Below are 23,443 nucleotides of genomic sequence, written 5' to 3'. Positions count from 1 at the left end.
TTGCTTGCTATTGGTTTAGTGTGTTGCTAAAGAGAATGGACTTTTTTCTGCTCTACTCCTCTCAATGTTACTTTGAAGGGAAGGAGATTCCTCAGCTAGCTGCCAAGCAACTCTCCAGGGAAATCTTAGACCTTCTGCAAGTGAAGGTGACAGCTCAGTAGATGGCGCTCTTCCATCTAAGTCAGTATCCAAGAGTGCTGCTGGGACCCTGGGCTTTAGCATGAACAGATCCAGATCATCCCTCTTGTGACTTATTCTGTTAGAGGGGCTGGCGTTGACATCAGAGTCTGGGTAAATTCTTATCTACCTAAAATTCCACTATCATGATACCAGTTACATAGCTTTTTACTTTTGAAACAGTGACAACTATTTTGTTCCTACCTTTAGTAATTTTTCAAACTGGGTATGTGTACTACAAAGAGGATCCTACATCAATGCTACCAAGTGACCACACTTCTGATAATTTTTTTGTTGTTTTAGAGTCTGTAGCTCGTTCAAGCAAACTGCTGGGTTGGTGCCAAAGGCAGACAGATGGCTATGCAGGGGTAAATGTGACAGATCTCACTATGTCTTGGAAAAGTGGACTGGCCTTATGTGCGATCATCCATAGATACCGCCCTGATCTGATGTAAGTTGTGACAAACTTTGTGTTTCATTTTGTATTCCCTCAGGACCTCAGAGTATTTTGCTATCAGCCAAATTTTCTATTTTTATCTAGAATGAGATACATAGCAAGATACTTTTTTCTAGAAGGCAGTGATTAATTTCAGTTTAGTTATATTTAAAACTTCTGTCAAGCATCATGTAGCTGAATCCAGCTGAGGTTTTAAAAATCACAGCACTCAGAAGGTCAAAAACTGGTTTTAACACCCACCTGGGCCTATTAACATCACACAAAGGAAAACTCTGTTTATTGGCCCCAGGTTGAACTCTTCATTTCGGTCAGCTATCTCGCAGATGCTGTTGGTCATAAGGAAAACCTCACTAGAACATTTGGCTGGCTGAAGGCAAATATGTCACGACCAGCAAGACAGAAAACGGTGAATACTTACCCGATTTATCATAGTTCATTGGTATTATCTCTGTTAAGAATTGCGCCTCTTGCAAATATACTCTGCCCAGGCCCACAAGATTCAGGCCACTTTACCCACTTGTATCAGTGACACCTTCTCTTGGCCATTCTTTACTCACCTAAAATGCAGAATCACTACAATAGGATGACCCCAGGTCAACTACAGTGACCGGTGCACTCAGATTTCCCCCATAGGCATTTGTTACCATGGAAGCCAAACAAGAAGATCCAGAAACAGAAGAAAAGCCTGTTAAATTATCCTGGCTGCCTGTCCTTTTATCATTAGGGCCCAGATTTGTGCGTTTGCTTTAATGATTGCTTAAGGAAACCTAAGAAACATAGTTCCTATTTATATTAGGTTATAAATTAATGAGGCAAGAGCTATTAGAAACAGCCCTACATATAGTATGCTTTAGGAATGGGTATTTCTGATTTGTTTGGATAAAGCTAAGTGACCTCCAGTGCTCCTGTCCCTTAGCTAATGCAGAGGTTGGTGAATGGTAAGTGAAAGTAATCCCCCCTCCCCCCGATCAAGAAAGGATGGGAGAGGAAGAGGGAATAGTTTCAGGATTGTGATGAATGGCACAGAATGCTTTAAAAGAAGACTGGGTGAATCCATTCTCTTCCAAAGGGAAGTCAGGAAAGAAAAGGAGATGGAGGCAAAAGTAGCTGAAGGGAACCTAGCAGGCGAGGTTGGGGGGTGGTAAAGGGAGAAGGCTGCCTGCAGAAGGTCTAGGGAAGTTCTGTGTAACAGACACAAAGCAGTGAGTAGGTGATTTGGCACTCTTTAGACTATAATGACTTCATTCAGGATGAGGCCTTCCTGGTTTAATAGGCTTAATCTATAAAGAAAAGGCATTTAGAAAAATGAAAATCTTGCTAGGAGTCAGTAGTAGGTTAACACAAAATAAGGCCTGCCCAGTTGATCTGCAATCACCTCTTAAAGAAGAATACTATCAGTCTTTACTTGATCGAATGGCAAGAAGTTTGAGACCCAGCGGGAAGTGTTTGTTAATTTAAATACTTGGGAAAACTCAGGAAGTTTAGCAGTGGAAAAATCTTTTGAGGAAGGTTTTGGAATTTCCCTTCAAGTAGAAGGCTGAGTAAGATTTACCAGAGCTGATGCAGTGCATCAACAGCACATCTGGTCCAAACGACACAGCGAGTGATAGTCCTAGGCCTTTAGAAGCAGTCTGGTCCAAATTGGATATTTATCATTATTGAACATTAGTTTAATATGTACAGGCCACATACAAGGTACAAGAGGATATGCAGTAAAGATAGTTCTATTCTTGAGCTTACCTTTTAGTAAGAAATTTATGTTATTGGGAAAATGAGAGTAGTTCTTCAACCTTTCCCCCCCTTTTTTCCTTCCCGAGTAGATCTTTAATCATTTCTTCTCCTTGAGGATGATTTGCATTTTCTTAGTGAAAGGGAGGAGACCAAAAGGTGAGATGAACAGGTTGGCTGTCAGATTGCGGTGATAGCCCCGCACCCTGGATTGTAGCTGAAAGACTAAAAAATGATGATGACTCCACTGATACTGTGTTTTCTGGCCTGAGGACAAGCAGCCCTTGTTGATATGTTTTTCTCATTCTGTTTCTTAGAGATTTTGATTCTTTGGATGAGCAAAATGTGGAGAAGAATAACCAGCTGGCCTTTGATATTGCCGAGAAGGAGCTGGGCATTTCTCCCATCATGACAGGCAAAGAAATGGCCTCGGTGGGGGAGCCTGACAAGCTTTCTATGGTGATGTACCTGACTCAGTTCTACGAGATGTTCAAGGACTCACTCCCCTCCAGTGGTAAGGGGCTGGTGGCCGCTGCTATGGAAGGCCTCCATTTCTTTTTTGTTGTTGCCTGGCTTTTCTTTCTTCTAACCATGTCCTTCATCAATACCACCAAAAGGAAACCTGCACTTACTCTATGTTGGCTGTCCGGGTAAGGCCCTAGAACTTTGCTCCATTATTTTTTCCTTCTCTACTAGTATATTCTCAGCCATTCTTTCTTTTCCCAAACTTTCTCACTAAATCTATAAATATGCAAAAATCATTCCTTTGCAAAATGTTTGCCTTGACTCTACTACTTTCTCATACCCTTTCTCTCCGAACCAGGCTTTTTGAAAGGTGGTTAGTACTTACTAGGATCTCTACCTTCTTTTTTTTTTTTTTTTTTTTAAAGATTTTATTTATATATTTGACAGAGAGAGAGAGCGCACACAAGCACAAGCAGGGGAAGCAGGAGAGGAAGAAGCAGGCTTCCCGTCAAGCAGGGAGCCTGACGTGGGGCTCAATCCCAGGACCCTGGGATCATGACCTGAGCTGAAGGCAGCCGTTTAACAGACTGAGCACCCGGGCGCCCCAAAGAGCCATCATTTCTTAAAATATTAACTGGAGTTTCAGTTAAGAAAAAAAGGGGCAGCAGAGTGTGGAGGGAGTTCCTTGGTCACATACATTAGAAAAATGCTACCTTATATTGTTCCGCCTTAGAGAATCACAGTGTACCTTAACAAGCTAAAGGCTCTGAAAAATCCTGAAGTAGTTAAGCTCACATAATTTTCTGTAACTGGACATTTCCCAAACTTACTCGGTCATCAAACTATTTTTCGAAGTAACAATGGCATCACAAAGAACTCCTCCTCTGTGAGACTTTTTTTTTACAACATAGTGATTTGATAAGTTTTTTTATTATTATTACTATGTTAATCACCATACATCATTAGTTTTTGATGTAGTGTTCCATGATTCACTATTTACGTATAACACCCAGTGCTCCATGCAGAACGTGCCCTCCCCAATATGCATCACCAGGCCAACCCATCCTCCCACCCCCCTCCCCTCTAGAACCCTCAGTCTGCTTTTCAGAGTCCATTGTCTCTCATGGTTCATCTCCCCCTCCGATTTCCCCCCCCTTCATTCTTCCCCTTCTGCTATCCTCTTCTTCTTCTTCTTTTTTTTTTTTTAACATATAATGTATTATTTGTTTCAGAGGTACAGGTCTGTGATTCAACAGTCTTGCACAATTCATAGCACTCACCATAGCACATACCCTCCCCAATGTCTATCACCCAGCCATCCCATCCCTTCCACCCCCCACCACTCCAGCAACCCTCAGTTTGTTTCCTGAGATTAAGAATTCCTCATATCGGTGAGGACCTCTACCTTCTAAGGTAACTTCTTTGTAACACTTTGCAGCCCAGCTTCTTTTTTACTGCTCTGCCAAAACTGTTCTCTACAGTCATGAAGAATCACCAAATCCTCATTCTTTTCTCATTTTGCATCGCTCACGCACTTGGCTTTTCTGCATTATTCAGCACTATGGAATTATGTCCTTTTTCTTGAAATTCCGTCTTCTCATTGGCCTCTCTGGTCCTGTACTTGTTTGCTTCATTCTCTTTCTTCTGTAACCGTTCCTTCTCTGCCTTCTCTCTCTTCTCCAACCTTTTGGTGTTTTTCCATCTTTGGCCCTCAGCCTGCTGCCTCAGTCTACCAGAATGCTACCAAAAAATATATTCCTGTTGTCATTTATTGTCCCTGGAGTAAGTATACATAATGCTTTAGAGTGTTGACCATGGTACCCAACTTGGATTTATTTCCCAGTACTTCCACCTGTTTGACCTTAGGCAAGTTACTAAATTTCCCTGTGCCTCAGTTTCCTCATCCATAAACTGGATTTTATGTACATATAACATAAAACTGTGATGTGCTAAGGAGAATGTTTGGCAAACAGAAGCATTTAATATTAGCAGTATAGTACTAGTTTCAGTTACTTTTAAAATTACTATTGTTACTAATAAAACATTGGAATCCACAGAGTTTGTGGTTCTCCAGTGTCTTCTAGCCTATGTACTCTTATAGATGTCCATGGCTTTTTCTGACCAGATATGCAGTTCTTACAATAGGAATCCACAACTCTAACATCAGTATACCTATTTAGGGAGAGCCTTCCCATTATGTGCACCTAAGTATATGGAGTCTGCATAATCAAAGGCAATGACTCTAAGCTATATACCCTTCCTCCTTTTATCCCTCTACCTTGAAATTTTTATCACGAAGGTGAGGCTTTAGCAGTCTGTTATAACTAACAATCATAGGCAGATACCAACTTTTGAAAAGGAAAAGTGGAGGGTTTTGTGACCGAAGTGGACTGGAAAAAAGAGTTGGTTCTGTTAACATGGATAGAAAAGAGAAAGGTCAACATCCAGACCTTAGTGGAATTTCCTGCTGAGTTCCTCTTGCTTTTGTCAAAGCCGATGAACCTTTAGAGTTTTCTGAGGTTCTATGAGCCTCCTGCAGGGAGTGTAGTTCTGGTCAGTACTTTGAAGCCCCCTCCAGGGCTGTGCTCAACATTGCTTCCTGTTCACAGAGGCCCTGGACCTGAATGCTGAGGAGAAAGCAGTTCTTATAGCCAGCACCAAATCCCCCATCTCCTTCCTCAGCAAACTTGGACAGACCATCTCTCGGAAGCGTTCTCCCAAGGTAAATGGAAGAGGTTTTGGGGGCACCTGGGTGGCTCAGTTGGTTAAGCATCTGCCTTCGGCTCAGCATGATTTTGGGGTCCTGGTATCGAGCCCCACATCGGGCTCCCTGCTTGGCGGGAGCTTCTCCCTCTCCCACTCCCCCTGCTTGTGCTCTCTCTCTCTCTCTCTCTCTCTGTCAAATAAATAAAATCTTAAAAAAAAAAAAAAAAGGAAGAGGTTTTTGACCTGCTACAAACCTAAAGGCGAGGTATGGTGACTAGGATAATGCAGTCTCCCTCATCTCTTGGTATAGGATAAAAAGGAAAAGGACTTGGATGGTGCTGGAAAGAGGAGAAAGACCAGTCAGTCGGAAGAGGTGAGAATTATCTGGGATTTGCTGGAATAGTCATACTGAATTGCTCTTTTGGGCTGAAGTCAATTTCCAAATTGGTATTGCTAGATCTTTTCATACTCATTTTTATGAGAATTTCTGTGGACAGCTGCTCTTTCAGTGGGCTGTTGCTTTTGTTCAGTGTTTCGGAGAGCAGCTAAAGGAGCATACACACACGTGCACTAGTGCTTTCCTCTCTCTTTAGAAGTTTACATTTGGCCGGAGGCGGTGGCTTTCCTGAGATAGGACAACACCAGCCCAAGTCCGAGTACCTCTTTGTACTGCCCCATGCACCAGCGTCTTGCTGACTGCATGTTGATACTAGAACCTTGAAGAGAGCTGTTAAGCTTAACCTAAAGCAGAAATAGCAGCCACCATGCCACGCACTGGCTTCACTCCTTCTTTGAGGGAAGGGCATTTGTAGGGGGCTCCTCTAACCAAGGCCGGTTTTTGGGTGTTGACATTTGTCAGGAGGACGCGCCCCGGGGCTACAGAGGAGGAAGGCCCACACTGGTGAGCACTCTGACAGACAGGAGGATGGATGTGGCTCTTGGCAATCAGAACAAAGTGAAGTACATGGCAACCCAGCTGCTGGCCAAATTTGAAGAGAATGCACCCCCACAGTCCACTGGCATGAGGAGACAGGTAAACCCCACTTCGTATCTCACCCATCCACGCTTGGTCTGGCCATATAGGAAGGAGGGGTCTTCTCAGTCAAATGAAGTGGGATGAGGTGTGTCTCAGCGAGCACTCATGCGCTCAAGACTATGTCTGGTTTTCTCTTTGTCTGACTGTGGCAGAGAAAAGCATTTTATAAGCTCCTCCTATGCTTTCAGCACTGCTTTCTCCTCACCATTCATGTCTGAGATGTTTGTGGCAAAAATTCAGAAGAGGAATTTAAAGTTTTATATATATCTATATATATTTATATGCTCACATATGTGCAGACATATTTGAATTATAGAAGAGGTAGATGCTTATTGAGGAAAATCCTAGAGAAAATAATAAAGGTAATCAAGACACCTCTAATTCTGTTAACATTTTGTTATATTTCTTTCTAGTCTGTTTTCAGTGCATTGAGGTCATTCGGAATATACACTTTTCTGTTCTGCTTTGTTCATGTAACTTTGGGCATATTCCCATATTGTTCCAAACTCTACAAGCATCTTCCAATATGTGTGTGTACGATGCTTTTCTTCACTCTTCCTCTAGTGTTGGATGTTTTTGTTGTTGCTCATCTTTCATGACAAAGTACAGAGATAATAAATGTTCTTGTGATAAATCTTCTTTTGTGTGTTGCGGATGGTTTTCATAGGCTATCCTCAAACTAGGTCAGGAGTTATGAACACTTTAAAGAGTCATCATGGATACTAACTTGAGAGTGCTAGACAGGAGCATTTGACTTGAGATCTTTGTTGGGTCTTGTCCCTCCTCTTGCTTACCTGAAAGTCACTAAGACTTCTTATAAGAGGAGGTCCTAGGATTTGGAGATTAACACAGGAAGTTTCTTATAAAACTCCCTAATGACCTGAGAGAACATCCAAAGGAAAGGGAGCCCATTCTTTTTATTCTTTTACTCTCTTTCTTCAACTTTTCCATACATATCAGCCATTGTTCTCAGAACCAGGGGTGGGGAGGGGGGGTAATGACTTTGCTTGGAGTCTGGCCATAATTAACTTCTTCTCACATTTAGCCTTTGGTTATTAATTTTTACACTCCAGTCATATGTATTGTGGCTCATAGAGAGGAATAATAATATTCATTGGTAGACATCTGAGGTTGCCTGGCAGCTCTAGCAACCGCGGGATCTGCCCCATCTCAGGAGATCTGGAATGCTCTCCATGGGAGGAAGTCTGCCCCTAAGGGAAGGTTGTGTTCATCATTTTGAGTAGAAAGATTAGTTTTCCAAACCGGAATTAGTAGTTTAGGTTCAGAGCTTTGAGCTAGGGAAGAGGAGAGTGAAAATTACAGCTTCTGATTTCCTCGTTTTTTCCTTTGCATTTACTTTTAGTTTGTGGGGTTGGGGTATTTTGTTTCCTTTGTAAATGTAACTTTCTAAGAATTAATTCTGTGTCTGCCCCCACTCCCCGATCCTAGATGTGTGTATGTCCACTGTGAGTATCTTTTTTGTGTCTTCTCCTACTTTAATGTATTTTATTTTGTTTTGTCTCCATGTCCTGTCCCCCACCCATACTTGGCCTGTGTGTCACAGCCAACACAAGAGCGTGGGGTCAGCCAGCCGTCCTGCTGCCTTCCTGAGCAGGGTCGCCCTGCTCCCACCCCCCAGTGGAAACAGGTAAAGGAGCTGCCCAGGGACCAGAATGGGTGCTGCTTCCCTGGGCCTTCCCACCCTACTCATCCCTCTGCGTCAGCCAGGGCTGAGGCCTACACTTTAGAATCCTAGCTCCCAAGGACAGATAGCTTCTGTACTCATTTGAGTAGCAGCTCTAGGGAAAAGTTTAACAGACAGTCCTGATTGTATTGTATGATTTGTTTAACTCCTTGGGATTTGAGAAATCAGTTAAAAGAGTAGGTGGTTAATCTGGTGTTGAAACTAGCTGAAGCTCTATGGGAAGTTGTTCCAGATACCTTAGCCTCTCTGGTTTTACCACCATAGCCCTTGTCCCAAGTTGACTTTTTGCTTACATGTGTCCTTGTAACTAGTGGAGGGAGAATCCTGAACTCAGCAAGGCTGAGAATTGGGGCATTGGAGCCTTTCACATTAAATAGGAAAATGTTAGCCAAGAAATATCTTAAACTATGATTTTTATTTGTTTCAGACCCTCGACAAAGATGAGCATGGGCATTTTCTTGGCGTTTTGTCTCCATTTAAAATACTCCTTGAAAATTTTCAGTAAATTTTTCACAGGATCTCCTAGAAAGCTGCTTCTAAGCAGTATTGGATAGGACAGAAGAAGTGGGTGGAAGGATGGCACCTCATTGATAATAGGAAACCCATCGGAAGGATTGGGGCCTCTATTTTCTCCCAAGTCACAGTTGAGCAAGTTCCTCCTCTGTGAGTGCAGCCTGGATTCTCTGTCTTGTGGTTTGGTATCATCTAGGACTAAGATTCTGAGAGGTCAGGTGAGCTGACTCTCGATTTCTTCTTGTGCTATCGAGCGCCAGCTAGTGCTGGGAGGTGCTGGGGAGTGGCAAGTGGATTTTATTTGAATTACATTCAGGGCAAAAGTTTCCTTTCTAACCTCTTTTAAATTAAATAATATGCCACATTAAAGGCAGGGCCCCTGAGGCTGAGATGGAAGCCGGGGAGCAATGTCCAAACTCACACAGAAGCCAAGCTGCTTCTTTCTCTGTGTTTGGAGGAGGTCTTCTGGAAAACAAACAAACAAGACTCATTGGAAAATCCATTTTATTTTCTTACGCTTTGCCTTGAAATCTAGGTGGAGTGTATGATTTGAAAGGTAATTTTTAGTTGAGGATCTGCTGAAGGAGAAAATGAACTCTAAACTAGATTCCCCCAAACTCTAGATTCTGATAGTGTTCAACAAGGTCGCCTGAACTAGGAGGAGCAATGGGGAAGGGAAGTCAGTTGTAACACGTGTAGTGGATGAACAGATGACTTTAACTGTCATGTGCCCAGGGCAGCTTTGGGTTGACTTGCTGGGAAGTCTCAAGGGTATTAAATGTGACCCAAGGAGCCTGGCTCAGCCAAGCCTCTGTTTTGGTGAAGACTGGCATATCAGCTCATCACCTGATGGATCATCAGGAGCTTGGTGTTTGTGGGCCTGCTTGTGTGTCCCCTGTTTATGAAGCATCTGATGGCCTCTGACCTTGTGCGGGGTGCTACATGGAGACGTAAGAGCTAGGTTGTCATCTGGGTAATTTATGATCACAGTCAGTGAAGTAGAATATAGCTAGGCTCTAGAGGCAGCAGTCAAACCTGGGTTCTGTGGAGTGGGCACCAGGGATTACAGTTGGAAAGAATATCTGGGTACATCTCAGTGAGTGAAAAACCATGAGCAATGAAAATCCTATAGATCATTGCTATATAGAGTTGAAAATAGTAAATTTACTTGGCTGTGAAACAACTGTAAGTCACAGTTACATGTAATTTTTCCTCAACACTAAATCATGGATGGTATCATGAGTCTTGGCCCTGTAAATTTATCTCCTGAGAGAAGATTCTGTAACATTCTGGTGCTCCAGAAACATGGGAACAGAGGCACTTTGGTGGTGTACTCCATTGGCCCTCTGCTTCTGACTCACCCTGACGATGGCCTTCTTTAGCTCCCTTTAGGAATGAGGGGGGCTTACCAGCGATACCTTGCCATGACTCACTTTTTGTTTTTCTTGAAGAGGTTTGGATTGAGGCAGGAGGGTGTGGCAAGCACAGCAATCAATGGTGGCTGAGTTGGCGCAAGGATCGGTTTTAACTTAGGTCATGGTATGGAAGAGGGAAAATGAATAACAACTTTGCTTGCCGGTGACTTCTCTTTTTTACCTTCCTTTGTAAACACTTTGGCTCTTCCCTCCCCACCCTTCTGCCTTTTGGTCTCAGAAATGCGTCCAGCAGGCAAACTGCACATTAATCAGCCTTGGTTTGGAAGTAAATTGTCATGAGAGGTTGGAACACAGGGGGTCTGTATCCCCTGGCCTCACAGCCTCCACAGCTTTTTCTCCCTCCCAGGCTTCCTCTGTGTGCTGCCCCACATGGTCATTCTGGGCATGAGGAAATGGAGGATTCCTCTGGCCTAGAAACAAGTAATTGTTTCTTAAGTACCGAAAAGTTCTCTAAATCACAGATTCACAGGAAGGGAATACAATGGAGAGGGGCAAAATGGGGAAATAATCCATGAATATATATGGTGTTCGGTTAATGACAGATGTACTTACATTCTTATATTCTGTTTCCTGTACTTCCTTGTATTTCCCTGGTGGTTTTCCAGAACCTTTTAAGTGCACTCAAGGGGCTGAGGAGAGGGAAGCCATGGCAGGGTGTTGTCTTGAGCGGGCCCTCAAGGAGAGTGCCACTTTGCTGCTGGTGGGTGTACAGGTGGCGGAGCCCTCGGGAGGCGGTCACCACACTCCCCTCGTGATGGTTGGCCTGTGTGCCCTTTCTCTCTACCTACATCCTAGCTCATTTCTTCTATCCTCAACTTCCCTGATAAAACCAACAAAGAATATATCCTTGATCCCTGGCATTTAGAAAGTGTTACACTGTAAGTTCTGCCCCAAGACCAGCTACAGATACTACCCATGTGGTCTGCACTTACCAGATAGCGCGAGTATGGCATGGAAGCCTGCCGCCGACTGTGACAAGCTGTCCTCCCTGACCATACAGCCATTGCTGTGGACGATGGAGAGGCACGGGAGGGATGGCTTTGGTGAATGCTCTTAATCCTTCCAGAACCAGCCTAAACATGGCCCCTGTTTCACCATTGTTCTCTCTGTTTGTGTCTGTTGGTGTAAAAGCGACGGGAAAAGGAGCGTTCTCGGACCTGCCCCAAAAAAGTGATCACACTCCCTCCTCCCCTTACTCCACCTCCCTGTCGGGCGCCTGGCAGCCAGCAGGTGATCTTTTCTGCATGCTCTGTGGTCCTCGTCTCTGTCTTCCTGCCTGCCTGCGTAGGTGGCTAGGGTAGAGACCAAATCAGGATTCCCTCTTTTCAGAGCTAACAATTAAAAAAACAGAAAGACCAGGGGCGCCTGGGTGGCTCAGTCATTAGGCATCTGCCTTCGGCTCAGGTCATGATCCCAGGGTCCTGTGATCAAGCCCTGTATCGGGCTCCCTGCTCCGCCGGAGGCCTGCTTCTCCCTCTCTTACTCCCCCTGCTTGTGTTCCCTCTCTCTCTGTGTCTCTCTCTGTCAAATAAATAAATAAAATCTTTAAAAACAACAACAACAACAACAACAACAAGAAAAAAAAAACAGAAAGACCATTTGTAGCAGAAGCAACCTTACTGCTACAAATGAACAATTCCCGATCAGACCCCAGGATAGCACATAATACATTCAAACACTAGCTGGTTTAATCTAGCCCCACATCATAGCAAAACAACTATGCAAGCAGAGACTAAAACTATTATTTGTCACAGATGCACAGTCCCCAAAGCCCTGGAGAGCAACACATTTTTTATATAACCTCATTTAAAGCAGCCACTTTTGTCTTGCTACCCAAGGAGATATAATTAAGATGGGCTTTTGGAAGCCTTTTATAGGGCCTCACTTTATGAATTTGGTTCCTTCTGATTTGGAGAGCCCTGCTTCTTGCTTATCCAACTTGGGCCAGCAAACACCTGCCCTTCCCGTCTACCCATTCACACTCCAGGCAGATCATTTGAAAAATGCTTTATAGAGCAGTTAACCACAGACATGATTAAAGAGGACAACAAGCATATTTATATAAAGTATACTTATAGAATATAAAGTGACCTTTGTAGGATATCCCTATAAAATAAGATACTAATTTTAAAGGCAGGAACTATGGAAAGATATTTTCTCAACTAAGGTGGCCTATTTAAAAGGTGACCCCTTGTAATGTGTCTGATTGTTAAAGACCCACACTGTGTACCTGGGTCTAAGAACTGAGCCACTGTAGGTTTAGCGATTATGCTATGCCTTGTCTCTACATAAGAACTAAAACTTAGATCCAGGTGGTATTCTCATTTCTTGCTGTGTTATCTCAATCAATTCTCACAATAACCCTACAAGGAAGGTACTATTATCACCTCCATTTTACGTATGAGGAGACTGAGGCATAGGGTAAGGAGGCCAAGCACTTGGTACAAGTTCACACAGTAAGTAATGGAGCCAGGAGTTGAATCTGGGTGATGTGACTTGAGCCCAAGCTCTGGCCTCATCCTCCCTGTGGAGACAATATGCCCATGGGCCACATTACAGGCTTTGGATTAGTTTTTCCACCAGCACACAGCCATAAGCTGAATCCTCAGCAATAATCCAAAGAGTGATAAGAGTAGCCTTCCCTTTTCCCACGTGATTGCTGATAGTGGTTTCTTCAGGTCGGTGGAGGCAGCCATATGCCTGTCTTCAGGATTTCCATCCCTGTCATGTACACATTCCTGTCTGCTGACTGAAAATGCTTCCAGTCGTCCACGTTTCCCTTTAACAAATAATGCTTTGGTCCCATGTTCTTGTTCAGGGACCACTCCCTACCCTGGAGTTTCCTCTGGACTGTTGTAACGGCCATTTGTTCCAGGCAGTTTCCATCTCCCCACCTTTCCTTTCTAATGTCTTGTTGTGGAAAGCTTCACCCTCCTAACCGGCCTCTCCTATTAAGCCTTCCATTGAACACCTCTGATCTTGTGCCACTGTGTGAAAGAAATACGTTTGTTCCACTTTGGTACTAACCATAGTTCTTTATATATGTGGCTGACCTTACTGGAGGCCAGATGGACAGAGTGCTGGACAGAGAGTTGTCCTAGGGTCAACTGTGGGACGTGGGATTTGATAGAGATGGGAGTGTGGTTACCTGGGGTGGGGATCTGTCAGGGGCAGGGGATATGTGTTGAAATGAATTCTGAATTTCTGGCACTCTCACTTAGTAGGTCCATATAGAACATTTGGATGGAGCTTAAGTTTCTACTTTGTTGCCAACAGACATACAGGGATCTTGATGCTGACAGCCGTGGCAAGCAGAGTCCCCACCATGAGAGGGTAAAAGAGCATGAACCGTGGCATGGGATGCTGAGGGCCAAACAGATGGGGCACGCTGTGGTGGTGGGACAGAGGGAAGGTGGGAATGGTCCCTGCTCCCCTTGCTTTGTGCACACTCTTGTCACCCAGCCAAGAGCAAGAATTCTTGTTGCTAACCGTGTTGACCCATGTATATAGCATTCACAGGAGAGCGTTCATCTGTTCAACATTCAGATCAGTAAGCAGGTGGCATTTGCTTCTGTCTTTTGATATTCAGGGTTCTAGAGGTAGAAATACTGTGAGAGCCAAAGCTCTTACTGGTGTAGGGATTTTGCAAGTATGAAGAGGATGGAGGGGAAGGAAGGCGGTGACAAGATGCGGGTATGTAATAAAAAGGTTTAGCTACTCTTTTCTGAAAAACTGAAGGGGCAATTAGTGAATACACCTGGCCATCATATCATTTGACAAATAGCAGAAATGCCCATTTTAAAAAGCCTGCTTATTTTATGAAACTTTTTGGGTTGTTATTGTTACCCTTAAACCCGGTCCCTGAGTGGGTATAGCTCTGCAGCAAGAGTGAAGAATCATCTCTTAATTTCGCATGGGCCTTTTTCTTTTATTTTTACCTCTCTTTCTGCTTTTGCTCTCTGAGAAATAGAGTCACAGCTACGGAAGCTAGTGCTGTCTCCCTAGGCCCTGTTACCATGTGAGGAGCAGGCGGTCTGTGTGCTGCCAGGACCACACGTGGATCGGTGCTGGGTGAGGGGGAAGAGACCGGGATGGAGGTGGAAAGAGGGCATCCCTTTCATCTCCTCACGCACAGCCTTGCTCTGTTTCCTTACCTTCTGCAGGGGCTGCTTCCTCCCACGAGCACTGTGTGTGCCCAGCCTCTTTCTTCTTCCCAGGCTATATTCCTTTCAAAAAGAAAACTAGGCATTTTCATGGAGAAGGGCAAGCCGTGCATTTCAGGGCATGCATATTTAATGAGGTCCTGATGATTTTTCATGAAACAGTGCCTAAGCAAAGAAGAACAGAGGGAAGTGTGTCGAGGAAAAGGAGAGATGGAGAGATGGGCAGGGAGAAGCTGTCAGACGTCTGGGGCTGCAGTGCCCAGAGGAAAGGTAGCATTTTCCCAGTGAGCTGCTTTCTGGATTCTTCACTTCAGGGTTCCTGTCTAGATACCTTTAAGGGTTGCCATTTATGTTCTCTTCCAAGATTTTCTCTCCACTATTCCATAATCTTGCCTGTGCACTCACCTGCTCCTTCACCTTCCCACCCCCAGTCTTCCCATCATCTTCACTGCTTTGCCATCTCTGGCGGGGAGCTGCCTTCTGTCTTGTTTCTCTCTGGTGGGTGGTACTCTTCTACAGAGATTCCCGCCCCCGCCCCGGGCCTATGTTTCTGAGCCTGCCCCATGTGCTGAGCTGAGGGCCAGTGAGCTGGCTGAGCATCTGGAGCACCCGTTAAAGCTATGAAGTTAATGGGGGCTCTGAACTGGGGGTGCAGTGCATCTGCTTGGAGCTAAAGGGACAGAGGGCTGGCTTCTCTTACCTTGACAGTACCTCTTCCTTCTACCCTGCAAGTACTTCACCCTGAACCTGGTAGGAAACTAAGCAGTTAACACTTGCCAGAGCTCTCAGCCCCCTTCTCCCTCTCTGGGGACTGGACGGCTCCTGGCTGCATGGGCCCCGAAGGATCTCGGCTTACTTTTGTTACACATGCTGCATGTAGTCCGCAGAGGATGTGGGATCTTTTCTCCTGATCATTGCTGGGATTTGGCTGGCTCCTTGGCAGGCAGTGTTTCTCTGAGCACTGGCAATAAGAAGAGGCAAAGCCACATTTCTGGCCTTTATGGAGAAGGAGTCAGCTTCACTCTAGATTTGCTATCTCTGTTCACTGTTCGTAAGCTGGTAGAATCTCCTTCTGCCCAGAAATCCCAGCTCAAGCCAGTGAGGGGCTCTGCAGAGCATAAGGAGTGTGTGTGTGAGCAGGACACCACCTCTGCCTTCTGCCACTTCCTGGCCGGCAGCGTTTTCCACTTGGGGTGAATTGAATAAAACCACCAAACAGGAGAAGACAAGGCTTGCAGAGGAGGCTCACAACTGCAGTGACCGTGTTCCAGAGCAAGCTTCACTATAAGCATGAGGCAAGGGTGAGCTAAAAGCAAAATGGAAGCCTTGAATGAGCCATTCATGCTTTTGGGAATAAGAATATTTCTTTACTTTGTTTATTATTTAGATAAAGGTCTAAAACTCCCAAATTCCTCATATTTAGGTCACTGTGTAACTTTATTTAACGTTTCCTTTGATTTTTTTTTTCTCCATCTTGTATTTTGTAGCCAGAGCCTGAACCTTCTCGTCGATTCTTTGTTGACCAGTGGGAGCTTTTTCTTAGTCTTCGCTCCTCCACCCGCCCCGCTTCTCCTTCCTCTGACTCCCTCCGACAGGTAGCACAGCCTGGAACTTGGCAAAGCTCTTTCCTCTTCAGCCTCTCTTCAGCCTCTCCTCAGTTCACCTATACAAATGTCATGTGGCCCAATGAGGTTGCAGAGCTCTTAACTTTGGCCTGTCTTCTGTGGGAATCCACCTGTGTCTGTCTGTTTTGCATGTAAGGTCCGTAGGCATACACCAAAGTTACGGAGGCTGCTAGCTTTCATGGCATCAAATTCTATCAAATAAACCCACTTTTTTTATATTTCAACTATATCGAATACTAAAGTTTTCAGCCATTAGCTTTTTAAATTCCAAATGTCTTCATATTAATACGTATGACAAAATATGGACCATAGTGTAATTAAATCTCTTAAATGGAGTGGTGATTATGCAGTATTCTGGGTGCCTCTTGAATTGTAATCATTTGAAGAGTGAGCCCTGCTTCTTCCTACAATGGAACTGATCCAGCTGTGGAGTAGCTTAGAGAGTGATTGGCAGGTCTTTTTGCCCTGTTTGTGTTTCCCATTCTCAAGCAGTCTATGCAGTACGTGTGCGGAAGCACATGCATGTGTGGTGGCAAAAGTATAAGTCTAACAATTGCTACATTGAGACTCTTTCTTAAGATTGGGGAGAAGGAAACCATCTGCTTTTCATGCCAGAAAAAATAGAACTTGAGTCTCCACCTCTCTTGGGGGATGCTTGTCAATATTACCACATCGCTGAGAACTGAATGTGACCAATGCCTTTGCATGCAGGCAGCCCTGGGCTGTATGTATTTGCTGAGGATGCCGGTTCTTGGTGGGAGGGAAGGGTCCTGGCTGAGCAGTGAGGACCCAGGGTTTGCTCAGCATCCCAGCCTCATGTGTGACATCTGGCCTACACTCTCACTTACTTTCTGCAGAATGAAGCGCAATTTTCTGCACTCTCAGTGTCAGCTGTTAAATGATCTGCTCTGCTTTGCCTGGTGCCAATCTGTTCCAGGCGTAAGCTTCCCTGATATCTCTAAGCTAAAGAAGGTTTAGATCTTAGAGCCACTTGTTTTTCTCGACTACTAATGGGTATAAGCTGTGAAGTTAATGAGCAAGTGGCACCAATCCTTGGAAATCTCCTCATTTTAAATTGAAAAATAGAATTGACTCCTCAGTTCCAGCGGAACCCTGGAGAATTGTTTGCTCATTTGTGCTTCTGTTATTCTCATAGAGTTCACATGGAGTTAGTTTTCCCCCAGAGCACTTCCCTTATTTGTTCCTGCCTAGCCCAGGGCATGCTGTTGCTCAGGCCCGCTATTCTCTTACACATGGCTTTGCGTGTTGTCCATTCAAACCACTTCCTAATGGAGTTGTGAACATCCCCCAAGACAACTGCCCTGGTGTGTTTCTCAGTCAGAATTAGAGTCAGGACTCCTCAAACTCGGCAGGCAGCTGTCCTATTGCACATAGTTAATGAGAGGAGTGTTGCTCACACAGGGTGTCCTGATCATTTCCACGTGGAAGGGTGACTGTGGAGTCTCTAAAGGACAGCCAGCAAGGCTTTGACCTCATTCCCTGGGGACAGGCTCAAAGCTAGGCTGCCTAGCTGGAAGGCTTACAATTGAAATTTGGTAGTTTCTTGTTACTTCTTCGGCATTGCTAGAAAGAGGATTGAATTGGTTAGATTTTTTCTTTTCTCTTTTTTCAACCTATAAAAAAATAATCCCTCCTGAACTAAAAACACATTCTGATTTCCCAAGACTATACCAAACCACTTGTCTGCATGGCTGCAGGTGTTAGCCTCCTGCAGCCGAGTTTAAGAAGCCCAGCCGGGTCTAGAAGGTTTTAGCCTTAGTGCCCAGATAGAACATACAAATACCAACAGAGAGAATGAGCCGAGAAGGATTTTTCCAGATAAAGCTCAGGAATATTTGATGAATATGACAGGGGTTCTGAGCGAAGCATTAATAGGAGGAAGGTGATCATCACTAGTAAGGCTACTGGCATCTTTTACCCAAGTGGAGAGTCAGCCCTGTAAGAGTGAGCTTGGTTTCTTTCTAAATGAGGAAGTAACTTCCCAAGCCCTCCCCAGACCCAACTTGAAACATGCTGTTCATCTGGACATCTGCTGTTTTGGTAGGAGCTGTTCATCTTGAATTCTTCATATGTAATTTGAGTCACTAGGATGTGGGCCCTTATTCTGTTCTATGTTTGTATCCATCCTGTCTTCCCACCTCCCTGAACTATATATTCCGAAAAGACATGAAAGACTAAGTTCTCCCTTACTGAATTTAATTATTCCTGCAGCCATTATTCTTACCAATGCTGATACGTCTGTGTGGACAATGACACCATTTTTCTTACCACCAAGTTTCCCTGCTTGTGGGCACTGTGTTGGCATGGTTTGCTGCTGCACCTTGTATTCATTTTATACCTTTCAACGATTTTTTTCCCTGTCTTCTTAATTTATTTATTTTTTTCCTTCTCATTTCCCTTCATTCTGGTCATTTTATAATCTCCAACCAATAGAAGTATATAAAGATGTACACGGGCGGAGTGAGCTCATTGGCTGAGCAGATAGCCAATCAGCTTCAAAGGAAAGAACAGCCCAAAACCCTTCTAGACAAGAAGGAACTGGTAAGAGATGTGTTAAGGGCACTGTCTATCTAGATATAGCACAGCTGTGGTAAATAAACCTGGTTAATTTTAAGTAGTTTAGTAACATATATAGCCAATATATGCCATGTGGTAATTTTTGTTTAGGTTATCTGAATTTTGTAACAATTTCTAGGACTGAATGGTTGTTTAGAATGTCGTGTGGAAAAACATACTTAGTATCTCTAAAAGTGATTTCTCTAGAGTCCAGGGGACCCATATCCATGTAGAACCATGTGAACACTGAAGAGGTATTTTTATGCTACCTTCAAAACAGAATTCTGCCAAAATAATTCGGTTTGATTGTTGTGAAATTCTGTAAAACCACCTGGGGTCTCCTCTCGACTGTTGATGAACATCGATTCAGAACCCAGTTCCTGCTGCTTGCTGCATAGAAGGCACATGTGACAGTCTCTGCACTCGTGCCGCTGTTTGGGGGGAGAGCCAGTAGCAAAGTGAGCCATCTTAGTCTGTCTCAAAGCAAAATCGCTTAGTGAGGGTTAGTTTCACATCTGGAGAGGGTCGTGCACCCCCTGGAGGTGAGCCTGAGAAGTGTTGCCCTAACGTGCCTCCCACTGCCCCCCATTACAGGGCTCGATAAAGAAGGAGTTCCCACAGAACTTGGGAGGCAGCGACACGTGCTATTTCTGCCGGAAGCGGGTCTATGTGATGGAAAGGCTGAGTGCTGAGGGCAAGTTCTTCCATCGGAGCTGCTTCAAATGCGAGTACTGTGCCACCACCCTGCGCCTCTCGGCCTACGCCTATGACACGGAGGACGGTAAGCCTGTTTGCACTTAGATACTGGGCCTAGGGACACTGTTTTCCATGTGAACTGATCTTAGGGCCTCTTACTGCGTTCTTATATATACATTTTTTTCTGCTTCGCCTAACCCTTCCCATCCATCTCCCTTTACTCTTCTGTTTTTTTCTCTGAGACTCTTATAAATATTTCCCTAAAGTCACCAGGCTGTAGCATAGCATTACTCAGCAGTGATGGTAATGAGAATGGCATGTGTTTACCTAAATCACTTCCCTGGCTTCACAGACATGTGTTTCTTACCTCAGGGTGGGATCTTAAAATAAAAGGGACACAAAGAGGATGAGGCTTTTTTTTGTCTTTACTTTAGAGAAGGGGATATCACAGGTCTGTAGAAGTCCTATCTCTTGCCACAGGTCAGTGACAGCAAATTAAAATTGGATCTCATGTCGCCTGGGTTCTCTCAGACTTTGCTTCTGGAGGATGACCAAATTATGCCCATCTCTCTCTAGCATCAGCATCTCTCTGATGAATTGAGAGTTTGTTCCACAGGATCTAAATCTAATTTACTGCAGTGTTCAAGCCCTGGCCTTTTGTGGCATGTATTGTTTTTTATAATAGACCTTAATGGAGCAGAAGGTGGGGAATTATACAAATAGATGACAAAGCCTGATAGACAGACATGTCTGCCATTTGAAAACTCTTTAAGATTAATTGAAAAGGTCACCAAAGACATTGATTATTGAATTCATTCCTGTGGAGTGCTGAAGGAACTTCATGAGAGGCAGTCTTACTCATTCAAAAGTAATGAAAAGACCTAGATTAATAGGAGTCCTCACAGAGGTGGCATTATGTGACCTCTTTTTGGATTCTCAGACCCAATTCCAATGTAAGGGGGTGGGGAGTCCCTCACCCCACCAGCCCCACAACACCAAGCAAGTCTCTTTCACCAACAGGGTATATGAGAATTCAGCTCAATTCTGACACTGTCTACTCTGCCCAGAGATAGCATCAGATTCCACAGGTTAAGGGCTCAGGCCTAGAAGACTGCCCCTCATCCCCCACTTTAGACACCAGTCACAAGCCCCAGGCTGTTACTTGTGCTTCTGACCCACTAGCTACAGATTGGGGGTTCCAACAACCTCTTCCTTAGGTTCTTTTCATTTGCTAAAACGTCTCACAGAACTCAGGAAAACACTTAAGTTTACCAGTTTACTAAAGAATATGATAAAAGTTAGAAATCAACAGCCACATGAAGAGATACATAGGGCAAGGTCTGGAGAAAGGGCATAGAGCTTCCATGGGGCAACCCTCCAGGGGCGCACTGCTCTCCCTGTAGCTCGACATGTTCACCAACCCGGAAATTCTTCAGACCCCATCCTTTTGGGTTTTTATGGAGGCTTCATTGCTGTCATGTTTGACCAAGTCATTGGCCATTGTTTGATTCAATCTCCAGCCCTCTCCCCTGGAGAGTTGGGGAGTACCCTAAAAAGGAGGTACCCTCTAATCCCACAGTTCGTCCTTCTGGCAACCAGCCTCTGCCCCTTGGGTGGGGTCTAAAAGTTACCTGTATTACTACAACAAAAGACACCTTTGTCTAGGGAATTCCAAGTGTTTGGAGCTGAGTCAGGAACTATGGACCTAGACCAAATGTATAGGGGAAATATATTTGGTTTTCTGATATATATGTATGTCCATTACTACATTGGTAGGTAATTTTTGACTGAGGAGACAGTTGAAGATCCTTCAAGGTCCAGCCAGTAGATCCCCAAGTATTTTTGCCCATAGATTGTGTACTCATCTTTGCCACATTCTCTTGAGGACATGGATGAAATGTAAAATGTTCCTCAAGGAGCTTACATTCTGATGGGCATGATAAGACAAGGGCACGTGGAGCAACAACAGACGGTGAAGAGTATATAATTAAGGGCTAAGAGACAAAATATAGATTATAACTTTGCAGAAGTTCAGAGGAGGAAGAAACTGATGAAGCTCCCAAGTTTTTAGGAATGACTGAACTGACCTTAGGCTAGACTCTGAGAGACAAGTATAAAATGTCTCAGTGGAGGGCGCCTGGGTGGCTCAGTCGGTTGAGCGACTGCCTTCGGCTCAGGTCATGATCCCAGGGTCCTGGGATCGAGTCCCACATCGGGCTCCCTGCTGGGCGGGGAGCCTGCTTCTCCCTCTCCCACTCCCCCTGCTTGTGTTCCCTCTCTCGCTGTGTCTCTCTCTGTCAAATAAATAAATAAAATCTTTAAAAAAAAAAAAATGTCTCAGTGGAGGAAGAGAGGGCATACCAGGCAAGAGAATGACAGGAGCTCAGATGGGAATGACCATGACATTGGGAGCAGATGAGGCAGGCCAGCCTGGCTGGGTGCATTGTTGTTGACTGGGGCGGGGAGGACAACAGATCTAAACAAGCTCCCCAAATTCTAACCCAAATGAATTTTTCATCAACCCAGCCCCTCCACAAAAGACAGATGAACTAGAGAAAAGAATGGAATTTTAGGGATCCTAAAGCTTTAGTCTGTTCTTTATCCACATTACTGTGTGACTCAGAAATCTAACTGAAGGGCCTCAGATAAGAAAAAGGGAAGTCATAGGCTGTTTGTAGGAGAAAAGAAGTAACCCAGGCACTGTGGTGGGCCCTCTAATACATACCATGTCCTTCTGTCCTCACAACAACCCTCTACAGTAACTAGTTTTATTATTGCAATTTTACAAATCAGGAAGCGAATTCAGAGAAGTCATAAGTTCCTTGTTCAAGTTCACACAAAACTAGTAAGTGCTGGTTTGCACAGAATGACCTCTGGGATCCCTTCCAGGTCAGACATTCTGGGATTAGTGACTCTGGGCCTGTGTCAGCTCCACACTGGCAAATTGAGCATCTTACGCTTCAGAGAAATACCATGTTTTACCCTTGTCCCTGATTAGTCTTCCTTTCAGCTCTTTTAAAAGGATGCAGTCTGCCCTAAAACTAAGCTCCTCTTTCTCTTGCCAAATACTAGCTTATTTTCAACTGCTGCCAGCTCTTTAGACAAGGACTCTAAATCAGACAGTGTGTCACGTCTTCCCCTGTCATCTCAAGGAGAGAAAACCCACTACCTGCTAAGGTGGTCTGTGAAGGGCCACCATCAGTAGCAACAAGCCTGAAACAGTCCACTGCTCTCTGTCTCTTCGAGTACCAACCACCCTGACCACCCTCTGCATCTTCCATTGGGACTACTGGTCTCCCTGCCTCCACCATTGCCCCCTACAGTCTGCTTCCACAAAGCAGCCGAGGGATCTTAAAAGATGTAAATCAGATATTTCCAGCTCCTGCTTTCTACCCTTACTGTCTGCTGCAGTACAAATAGAATCCGTTCAGGCTGAGAGCTTCGCTTGTCTAACCCGGCCTACATTTCCTCTCTGCTGCCAGCTAGCTCACTGTACTCCTGCCACATTGGTTTCTTTCCATTTCATAAACCTAATTAAGCCACTGCTACCTTATGACTTTGCACCAGCTGTCTCCTCCCCTGGAATGCACTTCCCCCTAATCTTCACAGGGTAGGCTTCTTGTCATTCACAGCTTTGCTTGCATAGTCCCTCCTCAGAGAGGCATTTGCAGACCCCCTGATCTGTGGTACTCATCATTACCTGATACTTATTCACACATTATCTGCTCTATCTGAGCAGAGACTAGTCTGTCTTCTTGACTGGAACATTCTCAGTGTTTAGTACTCCTATGATGGCATTCAGTGAGCTGTTGAATGAATGAGTCATGGCCCATTATGCCTTAAGCTTGCCCTTTAGCCATTTGTTTCCTCTGATTTCTTTTTCTACTCACTCCCATATTTAATTATCAAGATTTAATTTATTTAGACCATCTAAAATCAGTGGCTTGACAGAACCAACCATAATTTGTGGTTAGTTTATAACATTAGTGTGGCTGTATTCACTGATTGAGACAGGCATCATAGTGACTAAAGGTATAGACTTTGGAGCCAAGCTTCCTAGGTTCAAATCCTCTGTGAGATTTACAGAGTAGGGGACACTTTGGGCAGGTTACTTAACCCTCTGTGCCTCACCTGGAAAAAGGTGGAGAGTAACAATATC

The 23,443-nt window shown here is 44.5% G+C and overlaps 1 protein-coding gene across 1 annotated transcript in view; it reads left to right on the top strand.

Annotated features, from left to right (window-relative positions):
- Window positions 1-23,443, top strand: part of MICAL3 (microtubule associated monooxygenase, calponin and LIM domain containing 3) — a 278,800-nt gene that overhangs the window by 171,880 nt on the left and 83,477 nt on the right. The window contains exons 14-24 of the mRNA XM_035028591.1: window positions 481-628; window positions 2,680-2,876; window positions 5,437-5,549; window positions 5,844-5,906; window positions 6,393-6,566; window positions 8,134-8,217; window positions 11,355-11,453; window positions 13,500-13,556; window positions 15,874-15,981; window positions 18,466-18,573; window positions 19,183-19,369. Of these exons, the coding sequence (XP_034884482.1) occupies window positions 481-628; window positions 2,680-2,876; window positions 5,437-5,549; window positions 5,844-5,906; window positions 6,393-6,566; window positions 8,134-8,217; window positions 11,355-11,453; window positions 13,500-13,556; window positions 15,874-15,981; window positions 18,466-18,573; window positions 19,183-19,369 (1,338 nt within the window). The remainder of the gene's footprint in view (window positions 1-480; window positions 629-2,679; window positions 2,877-5,436; window positions 5,550-5,843; window positions 5,907-6,392; window positions 6,567-8,133; window positions 8,218-11,354; window positions 11,454-13,499; window positions 13,557-15,873; window positions 15,982-18,465; window positions 18,574-19,182; window positions 19,370-23,443) is intronic.

Source organism: Mirounga leonina, unplaced genomic scaffold (assembly GCF_011800145.1).
Source record: "Mirounga leonina isolate KUSES-001 unplaced genomic scaffold, KU_Mleo_1.0 Mir_201, whole genome shotgun sequence".
NCBI classification, from domain to species: Eukaryota; Metazoa; Chordata; class Mammalia; order Carnivora; family Phocidae; genus Mirounga; species Mirounga leonina.
The sequence above is the reverse complement of the archived record's forward strand: the minus strand, read 5'-3'. Positions and strand labels throughout refer to the sequence as shown.